Source organism: Plodia interpunctella, chromosome 30, assembly GCF_027563975.2.
Source record: "Plodia interpunctella isolate USDA-ARS_2022_Savannah chromosome 30, ilPloInte3.2, whole genome shotgun sequence".
NCBI classification, from domain to species: Eukaryota; Metazoa; Arthropoda; class Insecta; order Lepidoptera; family Pyralidae; genus Plodia; species Plodia interpunctella.
Genome location: NC_071323.1, coordinates 695,712 through 708,508, shown reverse-complemented (window position 1 = coordinate 708,508; position 12,797 = coordinate 695,712). Strand labels below are relative to the sequence as shown.

Below are 12,797 nucleotides of genomic sequence, written 5' to 3'. Positions count from 1 at the left end.
TACCTTTACCTTTACCTTTTTTGGTAGATTATATAATTAAGATCGTGTATTTGTACATCATTTAGATATTGAAGAGAAAACGATTATGTTCGAGCATGAAGTTTTAACGAAATAACGATAGTTTAAAAGTTTTAACGAAAAATTAATTGCTTGATGGTTTTGTATGTATTCTGAGAAACAAATTGCTTACTATAAGACAACGTTATGTAAACTTCTGCATATCCAAATCTGGATGGTGAACTTTCACGTGTTTCTTCAAACTGCAATTTTGCACGAACGACATGCCGCACGCGGCGCATATAAATCTCTTGTCTTGATCATGTATCCTCGAATGCAACGTCAACGTGTACTTCCTGGCGTATGCCTTCTTACATATATTACATTTGAATTTTCTCTCGCCGCCATGTTTTACCATGTGCTCTTTCAGTTCGGATTTTGAATAAAATCTCCATTCGCACAAATCACAGCCGTGTCTTTTTTCCTTTAAATGTACCGTTCTGATGTGCACGCCAAGTTTGCCGCTCAAATAAAATATTTTCGGGCACATGGTGCATTTGAATTCTTTCAACTTGACCCCGTGCACGCTTGATATATGTTTGTTTCTTTGGAAGTAATTTTTGAACGCTTCAGTACAATGCGGGCATCTGTGTCTTTTTACACGCATGTGGACCACGGCGAAGTGCTCGTTCTTGGCGTTCATTGATTTAAAAACTTTATCGCAATTCTCGCATTGAAACGACCCAGTCTCGTGCGAATAAGAGTGTGTTCTTAACCTTTCTGGCGTGATGAAACCATTTCCGCACTGTTCGCAGATAAAATTCTGAAAATGTATATTCATGTGTTGGTTTAGAGTTTTGAATTCGTCGTATTTCTCGTTGCAAATTGCGCATTTGAATTCGGTTTTTGTCACTCTGAAAGGTAAGACGCCGTCGTCATATTTAATGTTTACTTTATGTTTCTCGCACAAATGCGCCTTTAGCACATCGAAATGTTCGATGTTTTCATTGCACAATTTGCAATCTACATCAGTTATGTCTACTTTGATAAGTTCGTTAGGTTTTAGTTTAGACAGGGAGTATTTTATTTGTGAGAATGTCAATTTTGCGTGTTCGTTTGCGTGATGTTGTCTCAAATCATTTGGATCTGAGAAATTTCGCTCACAATACATGCATAGGAATAGATTCTTCATCCAGCGGAAGGGGCATATTTTAGAATTGACTAGAAGAGTCACAGCACATAGTTTCCGTGCCTTGATCTCGTCATACAGTTGTCTGTGATCTTCATCGTTTCCCGTCTTGGCTTTTACATCTTCATTAACAACTATATCATCCACGTATGAGTCTTCTTCACCTAAAACGAGAAACAAATCGTGTATGAGCATTGATTTTATATTGCTAAGTAGGCATTCAAGCCACAATGAATAAGTAGTGTCTGTTTTAATAGGATTCGGCTCACGTTTTTGTAATAATGCGTCGAGTATCTTAGGGGCGGTATGTTATGACGTCAATGGGCGACAAATTGTGATTCCGCACTGGGCGATAATGACCCACGTTAAGCCACTGACAGGAACACGCGAGGATTAGAGAGAGAGAGAGAGAGAGATTTAAGTTGAAGTTGTATGGAAATCTTTTATTTTCATTTGGTTTACACTCTTCAGTCTTCTTCTTCTCTATTATTATAAAGAGGTAAGCGTTTGTGAGTTTATGTTTGAGGCGGGTAATCTCCGAAACTACCGAACCGATTTTAAAAATTCTTTCACCATTAGAAAGGTACATTATCCAAGATTGTTATAGGCTATATTTTATCTCAATATTCCCACGGGAGCAAAGCTCCGGGCAACATCATAAAGTTATATGTATATTATAGCCATATAGTTTTCATGATCTGTGACTTTTACCATAATTTGGTGACTGTTATCCACAAATAAAGAATTGACCTCGGCGCATGGTATGCATGGCGCAGTGGTAAAGTAATTGCCTCTGAACCGTGAGATCTCGGGTTCAATGCCCGGTCGGGTCACGATGGAAAATGATCTATTTCCGATTGTCCCGGGTCTTGGATGTTTATCTATATATGTATTTGTTATAAAATATAATACCGTTGAGTTAGTATCCCGTAACACAAGTCTTGCACTAACTGTGTGATTTTATTTATTTATATACATTACTCACTAGGAAGTCCTTATATTGTAACCAAGATTACTGGAATAAATGACTATTTTATTTTATTTATTTATTGATCATCACTCTCAGCTGTGAATAAATTTTTAAGCCAACGTAACCATCTTACAACACATATATTTACTGTTTAATTACATGTATATTAGTTACAGCTAGTGCCACTTGTCGACGGATGCCTTTAGGTGACTTGTATAAAATTTAACACCAGTGTCAGCACCAATAACGTTCGTAAAATTATTCAATAAACTCCCTGCAGAGGCTATTAATGTGCCAATGAAAAATTTTAAAACTTATGTTAAGAAAAATTTAATGGATAAAGCGTATTACACAATTAACGCCTATTTGACTGATAAAAACGCATGGATCCTCCCGACAACTTTGCCATTTTTATTTTACTGTTTTTTATTATTTCATTCATAATTTTTATTTTTGTTACAATAATACATATATTGTGACATTTAAATTTTATTTGTAAAACATGTACGTGATTTGTGATCTTCAAGTGTCTGAATTATACTTCTATTTCGACGAATAAGATTTGTAATTATGAAGTCATGGGAATCGAGTGTGTCATGCTCACTCAAATGGTCAATCTGGTGGTGGCGTCGTGGGCCGGGTCGTGAGGTTCCCTCTTATTATGGTTGAGCTACGCGATGGCTGTCCCATGCGTCAACTCGTGAACGGGTGCTGCCAGAGGGAACTGGTCATCTCGTTTCTCATATATTTTCATGTAAGTTAATTGTGTTTCACATCGATATATATATATTATAATCAGCACTCGGATCACAATCATAACCTGTTATGACTTTATACCTTTTGACTATGTACATTATGTACTTTTATATATTATTAGAACAGAAAAAAAGAACATTGTAAGAAACAATAATGGTAAGCCGATCTGGCATGATAGGGACCAACACTGTTCAAATGAGTTTCTTTCGGCATTTCTTCTCAGCAGTGGTCGTTCCGAAATGCCAGTAGTTTGTAGCTTGTGAGAAATAACTATAAATACAAAAATTGACGAGAAAAAGTGCCTGTGAAGGTCTAATTCCTCCTTGAATAAATGATTTGAATTTGACAGTGAGACTTCATTTTATAATATGTAAGGATGAGACTTTGAAGCAGAACATCACAGGAGTATAAAATAAACTCTGACAAGTAATAAAACGTATTTAATGATGATATTTAGTGATCTACTAATATTACAAATGGGAAAGTTTTGAGTATGTATGGAGGGTGTATGTTACTCTTTCACGCAAAATCTACTGGACGGATTGTTATGAAATTTGGTACACGGATAGAATATAACCTGGATTAACACATAGGGTATCTTTATCCCAAAATTCCTACGGGAGTGAAGCCCCGGAGAGCAGCTAGTGTATATTTTAGACAATACTAATCATCTAAAACTAGACCATTGTGGTGCGTTTTCATGTGACCTTTCAGACTGCACTTTTGAACGAACGCTCGATCGTAATGTTTGCACAAAAAACGTCTATCATTATTATGTATACGCATATGTTCCTTCAATGTAAATTTTCTGGCGTAGGATTTGCCACAAACATCGCATTTATGCGATTTTTCTCCACTATGAACTATCGTGTGCCTTCTCAATAACGACTTTTTATGACGCTTGTAATCACACAAATCACACTTGTAACACGCGGTTTTTAAATGCGTGTGTTTCTCGTGGCTTTTCCAGTAAGAATTCAAGATGAAAACTTTAGGACAATATCTACATTTATATTTAGGAATGTCGGCGTCATGTGCGTTCTTCATGTGTCTCAATTTCTGCGCGTAATCGGGAAAACTCTCGCGGCAAACGTTGCACAAATTCTTTTTCGCCTTCTCGTGTACTGTTCTGTGATGAATAAAAATTAAAAAAATCGGTTCAGCAGCTCAAGAATTGTAGTTGAATTAATATTGAAAGTAGGGTTTTTTTTAATTTACCTAACAAATAAACTGGTTTTATCCAGGGTGCAGAATGAGAAATCACATATTTTGCTAAAACGTCTATCATTATTATGTATGCGTTTTGTAGAAGATTTAGTACCTCGTTCGATGTACCTAATATAAGAAAATGGAACTCACATTAATTGGTGCCCTTGGAAAAGGCTGTTAGGAAGTTTATTGGGTTGTTTCTTCTTCACTTGCGCTTTGTAAGTCGCAAATGTTACAAGTCTGACCGCTAACTGTGTATGTCTGTCTGTGTACGTGGCACCGTAGCTCAACAACGGGTGAATCGATTTGGATGCGGTTTTTTTTATTTGATAACATTTTTTTATGCGGCGGTTCTTAGATATTATGTTTGGTCAAAATCGGTTCAGCCGCTCAAGAGTTGTATTAATATTGAAAGTCGGATTTTTTTAATTTAACTATCAAATAAACTGTTATCCAGGGTGCAGAATGAGAAATCACATATTTTGCTAAAAATGCATGTATTATATTGAAAAAATAAATAATAATATTTTACATACATAGTATGACAAAGTCGCTTCCCGCTGTCTGTCTCTATTTTCTTCTGCTTATATCTTGTAACGCAGCTACGCTTTGTTTGGAATCATTTTCGATGTTATTTCGCCTGCGCTGGCACATTTGGATCTACTGTCATAAATTTTAAAATTCTAAATCCGCTCGAACACTTTGACGCGTAAACATTACGATCAGGCTAGCGAGGCAAGAGGGCGGCCGTGATAAATTTATAAACATTAAATAAAATGATAAGAACAGACCCAATAAGGGTAAGTGCTCCATTTATTGTGAATATATATAATGTATCACCTAACCTCTATTTTAGATTTTTAATTTATATTTAATTGTTCTAGGTCTTACCTTAAGTTTTATAATAAACTTACTTTACTACCTACTGCCTAGTGCCTATTTCCTATCCAACCCACGATAAAACCTCGAGAATCTTTAAAACTACGCAACAGATTTTGATGAGAGTATTTTAAATAGGTAGTGTGATTTCTGAGGAAGGTTTGGTTTATGTGTAAAATGTATTATTGATTTTTTTGCATTAAGAAACTTCTTTCACTTCTGTTGAGTGATGTTTTTGATGTTGTTTGAGACTGTAATTCGTTACAAATGCCTGTCCACAGACTGCACAAATGAATCTAAAGTCATTATTATGGATTTTTATATGCTCCTTAAGAGTTTTCGCCGTGGCATAACACTTTTTGCACACATCGCATGCAAAATTCTTCTCCGCGCCGTGTGTATTCATGTGTTTTTTCAGCTCAGACCGAAAATAAAATTTCGAATCGCACACTTCACACGTGAACCTCTTATGGTTGAAGTGTACCACCTTTTTGTGTGTCAACAGATTGCCACTAACAATGAACACTTTCGGACACAAATCGCATTTGAACTCCTTGATTTTTAGACCATGGACTGTGCTTATATGTCGTTGTTTTTGGTAAAACGTGTGAAACGCCTCGAGGCAGTGGGGGCATCTGTTCAATTTTTCCTTCATGTGCACACCGGATACATGATGGCGTCTTGCTGCGGTGCTCGTGAAGAGTTTATCGCAAGAATTGCAAGGGTACGTTTTAATACCATGTGACGCTGTGTGATATTTCAAACGGGACGCTGATGCGAATCCATTACCACACTCTTCGCATATGAAATTTCTGTAGTGAACATTCAGATGTTCGTTCAGAGTCTTGTATTCTGAGTACGTGGCGGAACAATTAACACAACCGAATGAATCCTTCGACAGTTTGAATGGTAATATCCCATCGTTGTCCATCTCAATTGGTTTCTCGTGTTTATTCGACAGATGTGCTTTTAAATCGTCTATATTATCAATTATATCGTGGCACAGTTTGCAACTTATGTCTGAAGCGTCAACTTTAATCGGCGCAAAACTGTGAAGTTTACGCGAAGCCTTTTTTATTTGACACAAATCTAAATTATTATGGTTATCTTTAATGTGGTTTCTGAACTGTTCGACGTCAGCATTCTGTGTATTGCAGTAGAAACATATGAAATGACTTCGTGACCATTTGAAAGGGTATAAATTGGAATACTGTAGAAGAACTAGAGCACTGTTACGTCCAATTTGTCTCTTTAATATATTATCGTCTGGTTCTTCGTCTCGATTGCCTTTGAAACCGCTTTTGCCTTCACCTAAAAAGAGAAACAAGTTCGTTTACAATTTGACTTCACTAAAACCAATGTTGTTTGCTCTTTGGGCAACATCACTGAGTTGTGGCCTATTTGAATTGCTGCAGCACAGCTGTCGTTGTAATATCTGTGTATTTTAGGATATTTAGCTTGTAAGTATATTGTCTTAATTTTTGTATAATAATATAAGACACACGTAGTGTCTGTAGCGTTTTAAATAAAAATATGTCTTTACTAGACTATAATTTTAGTTTTTCATTTGTTTACTACGTACCTGCATTTTTATGCGGCGTTTTTAAGCACAGTAGCGCCATCTATATTACAAAGCGTCATTGAATCAGGCTTTTTTTTTACGATATCCTACTGGAGTCGTGGACTTTCGGGATAAAACGTACCCTATGTGGCAATCCAAGCTATTAGTTATATCGATACTAAATTTCATTAAAATTGGCCCAGCCGTTTAAGCGTGAAGAAGTAACAGACAACTCACAAACTTTCGCTTTTATTATATTAAAGCTGAGCCCTATTTAACTTTGGGTACAGAAAATAAAGACTTTTTATAATAGCCCATTAATGTGTCCCATTGCTGGTCAAAGACCTCCCCTTCCTATTCCCACAAATCACTGTCGCCACGAAACATACACGTAGCACGTCACTAACGTACACATGCCGTCTCTTTTTCCCGTATCGTGTAAACAAAGAGAGAACGTGTGGACGCAATGACTTGCTACGTGTTTTGTGGTACCCTGATGCCGCGTCCGGCAACCATCAATATATCTTTTGAAATATAAATAAATAAATATATTTGGACAAATCACACAGATCGAGCTAGCCTCAAAATAAGTTCGAGACTTGTCTTACGGGATACTAACTCAACGATACTATATTTTATAACATCCAAGACCTGAGCCAGCCAGAAAAAGATCATTTTCCATTATGACCCGACCGGGGATCGAACCCGGGACCTCTCGATTCAGAGGTAAGCACTTTGCCACTGCGCTACAGAGGTCGTCGTGTAAATTAACATCGACAAAATTGGACGTTGATGACGAAAGTGTAATTATTATAATTTTATGTTTTAATATTGCTACATGGATATTGTTTCTGAGGTTTCCTGTGTTGCTGAATGCAATAGTCGCGTTAAAACACTGTGTTCTAAAGAATAAAATGATCCATCTTCGACGTGCAGTTCTACCCTAAACAGGACCACTCCATATTCATAAATATTTTACGAGACGACTAAAGGACACTTAGCCTAAGCAGCTAGGCAACAAAATCATTTCCAATTGGGGTTGGCAGGCGTCAGGTGGGTAACTAGGTAAAATGAGAGCTAAATCTTCAAGTTATTTTTTAAGGTTTTTATCATTTTATTGGCGTCACAGCCATACGTAATCGTGAACATGCGGAGATGAGAGAGAGAGCAATCTATCCATAACTTTAGGCGATGTAATTCAACTCACATTCCGCTGCATATTGTATGGAACATTATCACGTAACTTCTTCCTTCAACTGTGCTGAATGGTGCTTGTTCAAATGCTGTTTGAGACTGCAATTCTGTACAAAAGCCTGTCCACAGAACGAGCAAACGTATCTCCTATCATTATTGTGGATTCTCAAGTGCTCTTTAAGTTCTAGATCTAGTTTCTCGTAACATTTTTTGCATAATTGACATTGAAATATCCTCTCGCCCCCGTGCGAGATCACGTGTCGATTCAGTTGAAAACGTTGATAGAAATTCATTTCGCAGAGTCCACATGTAAATCTTTTATCGTTGGAACGTATCGTCTTTTTGTGTGTGATTAAATTCCCACTAACAACGAACACTTTCGGACACAAATCGCAACTCCTTGATTTCCAGACCATGCACCGTATTTTTGATAAAAACTGCGAAAGGTTTCATTGCAATGTGAACATCTGTTTCGTTTCAAGGCTTGTAAAGAGTTTATTACAGGAATTGTAAGGATAAGATTTAACGTTATGTGAAGCGTTATGATTTTTTAATCGAGTCGCTGACACAAATCCCCTGCCAAACTCATCGCATATAAAGTTTATGTAATATTCATTTAAGTGTTCGTTCAATGATTTATATTCTGTGAACGTGACTGAACATTTAACGCAATCGAACGCGTCTTTCGACAGTTTAAATGGTTGTCGATATCAATAGGTTTTTCGTGTTCATTCAAGAGATGTGCTTTTAAATCGTCAAAATGAACAATTTCTCTGTGACATAGTTTACAATTAACATTAAAAGCGTCTACTTTAATTAGATCGTAACTTTGTAACCTATAACGAAGCCTTTCTTATATCATTAATATCTAAATTACTATGGTTGTCGTTAACATGCTGTCGGAATAATTCTATATCAGCGTCTACGTTATTACAATAAAAACACATGTAACAGCTTTTTGATCATTTGAAAGGGTACAAATTGGAGTATTTTACTTTTTTCACTTTATTCACTTTATTCACTTTTTCGCGCCATTTTTCTTTTAATAACATAATCTGTGTCTTCGTCTCTTTTGTCTTTGTAATCGCTCTTGCGCCTGAGAAAATAGTTTATATTTTAGGTGTCGATCGAATTCTTGTAAGATTTACTTATTATCACATAGAAGTAGGTTGACACATGCTTGGGCTATCGAATATGTTCTGTTTATCACTATGTAAATGTTTCGTTTACTTGTGTTACAAATAAATGTATTTCATTTCTATATGTGTGTGATTTTTAACTTTATTTTAATACTAGTTAATTAGTATGGAACTACGGGAGTTAATCTACTGGGAGTGGATTTTGGATGACTTTTAAAAATATCTAGTGCGATTTCGAGATTTTCGGCAAACACAAAAAGCTTTATATTGTCAAGATATGCGCGACGGTTACTGAGGATGTTGACGACCGTGTGAGGTCTAAAAGAAATAGGTGGAAAGCGGTGCCTGATCTCAGACGCCCTACGGCTGCAGAAGAAACCAAATGCTTAAAGAGAGCTGCGGACGCAATTCGTTAACAATAAAACAGTGTTTCTATTATGAATGTTTATTATTTTCACTTTATAGCCCATAAATTAGATCACAAACATATACAGAATACAAAGTAATGAATAATATAAATGACAAAGGAATGGACACTCATATAAACTCATCATCATATTGAGTGTGTTGTTGCTAACATTGGTGCCAGATTTTATTCAAATGACATGATTTTTACGACTACTTACCGCCATCTAGTGGCAGGTAGTCGCATACACACTAGTGAACTTAAACTGTCCACCAGTGTGCAGGTTTCCTCACGATGTTTCCCTTCACCGGAAGCAAGTGGTGGTCGATGAAAACTACTAGAGTCAGATTGGTATACAAACTCATGTGGCACGAGTAGGATACGAACTAGATCCACAGGCGGGCGTCTTAGCCATTACACCACCACCACCGCTTCGATAAAATAAACTAGATATACCTATCTTAAAATGTATGGTCTAAATTAATAGAGATAGATAGATTTTGATGTATTTAAATATTAGCAAAGTATTATCTCGCGAATCCTTGATTAAAGATCTTCGATCAAATCCTGTTTGATCAGGTGACCTACCACGAAATACACAAACACGTGGCACGTTACTAACTTCCACATGCTGTCTCTTTTACTCATATCGTGTGCGCATCGCGTTAGAAAGAGATATGTGTACGTATTTTGTATTTCGTAGTCACCCAGTTCGCTTTGTTCCTTTAATGAAAACTAACTGTGTAAACTCATCTCAAAATGGCAATTTGTAACCGTTTTTATTGTACTGGTAATTTTATAGTGTCCACGGAAGATCAGCGTTGTGGTTCTCACCGGAACATTACGCTGGGAGGAGACCTTTTTGATACACAAATATGCTGAAGTTATAAAATCTTGTTTTTTCTTTTCTTTTCAAAATTTTTTCTTTTCTTTTCAAAAATTAGCTTTTATGGACGCTAGTAGCTTGCTACGTGTTTGTTTGTATGTTTTGTGGTAGTCCTTCTTCTTGTCACATTGGTTGTCAGTGTAAAATATATACATCTCATTACCTATATCATTACTATATACATATCTTACATCTACCATTACACGTTACAATCCTAAGGTCTGGGTGTGAGAAATAACAGAGTGTACCAGATGCTACCTTTATCACGGAGATTGTAAAAGTCAGTCAAAGGAAAATGCTATAAAGTGATGATTCTTCCAACAAGCGATGGGCTAGCAGAGTGATGTGGCAGAGTTACGAAACTCTTGGCGGGCTTGGTATGCATGTACTATTATGTAATTGCGCGCTGGCAACATTGCGAGACTAGCGCCACCACGGCGGCTGCAGCAGCACGAGACAAGGGCGCGCATGCGCACCATTAAACGTCAAGAAGACAGATGTCACTGAAGGGAAATCAGAGGAATAATGTTTTGTTGTGTCATAAAAGTGTATTTGGTAATAGTGCATGCGCATTTGTCCGAACGAGTGAAGTTTACATATCAACTAGGGGCAAAAATACATTTTTTGTGTGCATGTATGTTTGTAACGCGATAACTTTCGAACCGTTGGTCTGATTTTGATGAAATTTAAAAGGTATTTAGGATGTTTGCTGCATGGCGATTAAATTGTATAATGCGCTTCCAGTAGAGAGATAGAGACACAAAAATTTATTAAATTCAAAAGTAAATTATTTGACTGGCTCTTAAATAAATGTTTTTATGAAATTAAGGAATTGTTCCAGAGTCAATTATAATCGAAATATTTACACGGGACTTTCGTGTATGATTATTAAATAGTTGATAAATATGTATAACATTTAAAAGTTTCAATATGTATAATGTAATGTAATTTTAATACTTGACGTTCCTACGCCGACCGTGGCAGAATATGTTGTACTTTTGATTGTTGTCATCTATTTATATCACCATATTCTTTGGAATAAATGATTTCAATTCTATTCTGTCAATAGTAGAAGTTAGTGGGGCAACAAAATCGGTAAGTAGTTTTTATAATATTCACAATTGAAAAAATGTAAAAATAAAAATAGTGTGTTCGCGAGGTTTTTTATATATTATTAGAAAGAAAAAAAAACATCGTAAGAAACAATAATGGTAAGCCGATCTGGCATGATAGGGACCAACACTGTTCAAATGAGTTTCTTTCGGCATTTCTTCTCAGCAGTGGTTGTTCCGAAATGCTACTGGCATTGGTTTGTAGCTTGTGAGAAATAACTATAAAAATAAAGATTGACGAGAAAAAGTGCCTGTGAAGGTCTAATTTCTGAATAAATGATTTGAATTTGAGGTCTAAGTTCATGGCGGACAACTAGTTAAATTGATTATTGCGACTGTGTTCTGTTCTGAATCATATCTTAAAATACATCTAATTTCATGTGTGTCGGATGGTGAACTCTCAAATGCTGCTTCAAGCTACAATTCTGTATAAACGCCTGCCCACACACTGAACAGACAAATCGTCTATCGTTATTATGTATTCGCATATGTTCCCTCAAAGTCTTCAACCTAGCATACGACTTCTTACAAACGTCACATTGATAAATTCTCTCGCCGCCATGTTTTATCGAGTGCTCCTGCAATTCGTAATTCGTGAAGAACTTCATGCCGCAAATAGTACACACGTGGTTACGTTCCTGGAGGTGTTGGAAGCGTATGTGTTCCGTACGTCGACTGCACAAGTCAAAAACCCTCGGACAAGACGGGCAAGGGAAGATGGCGGTCTTCTCTCCGTGCACGGAGCTCAGATGCTTCAACCTGTGCTTGTATGACACGAATTTCTCGTCGCAAATCGGACATTTGTACCGTTTATTTGACCTGTGCACTTTAGCCACATGAGCATACAACGAAGCGAGCGACAGGAAGGATTCGTCACATCTTTTGCAAGGGAAATCACCCCTTTCGTGTGTTCTGGAGTGGTTCATCATACGTTGAGACGTCGCGAAACTTTTCCCGCACGTTTCGCATATAAAATGGTCGTAATGATCATTCATGTGTTTGTGTAAGCTCAAAAACATTTCATAAGTCTTCCCGCAAATTTGACAAACGTGTTCGTCTTTATTTAACTGATATGGTAGTACTGTAACACCGTGAGTCTCATCTATAACCTTGCCATGTTCAATAGCCAAATGGGTCTTTAGATATTCGTAATTGCCAATTTCTGATCCACAGATTTTGCATACGGTTCCAGCTAAATCTATCTTCAACGGCTCATATTTTCTCGGCTTTAATGTTTTGTTATCATAATGCAATCTCAAATTGTGTTCTCGAAGTTTCTCCGGTTCTCTAAAAGTGCTTTTGCAGAAGAAACACAAATATGTACCCTTTCTGTATTTGAACGGGTATGCTGTGCACGACTCGATGATAGTAGATATATTATTCTTGAATATTTCACGCTTCTCAGATCCTAGATTGCGCAGTTCTTGTAATCCAAGTGTACTGTTATCTAGAACTGACTCCGCATTCACCAATACATGTATATCTTGAGGTTTTCTTCC

At 36.8% G+C, this 12,797-nt stretch overlaps 2 protein-coding genes across 7 annotated transcripts in view; both read right to left on the bottom strand.

Moving 5' to 3' along the window:
* LOC128682614 (golgin subfamily A member 6-like protein 22) overlaps positions 1–12,797 on the bottom strand; it is a 163,722-nt gene that overhangs the window by 13,751 nt on the left and 137,174 nt on the right. The window lies entirely within an intron of this gene.
* LOC128682613 (gastrula zinc finger protein XlCGF57.1-like) overlaps positions 1–12,797 on the bottom strand; it is a 78,025-nt gene that overhangs the window by 17,706 nt on the left and 47,522 nt on the right. The window contains exon 5 of one of the 6 annotated variants that reach the window (XM_064436976.1): positions 191–1,350. The exons of 3 other annotated variants lie outside the window; for them this stretch is intronic. In XM_064436976.1, the coding sequence (XP_064293046.1) occupies positions 203–1,350 (1,148 nt within the window). In that variant the 3' untranslated portion in view covers positions 191–202. Of the gene's footprint in view, positions 1–190; positions 1,351–4,646; positions 6,312–10,695; position 12,797 lie in introns of those variants that run through there. 2 more of the 6 variants (XM_053767443.2, XM_053767440.1) reach the window with 2 other exon arrangements.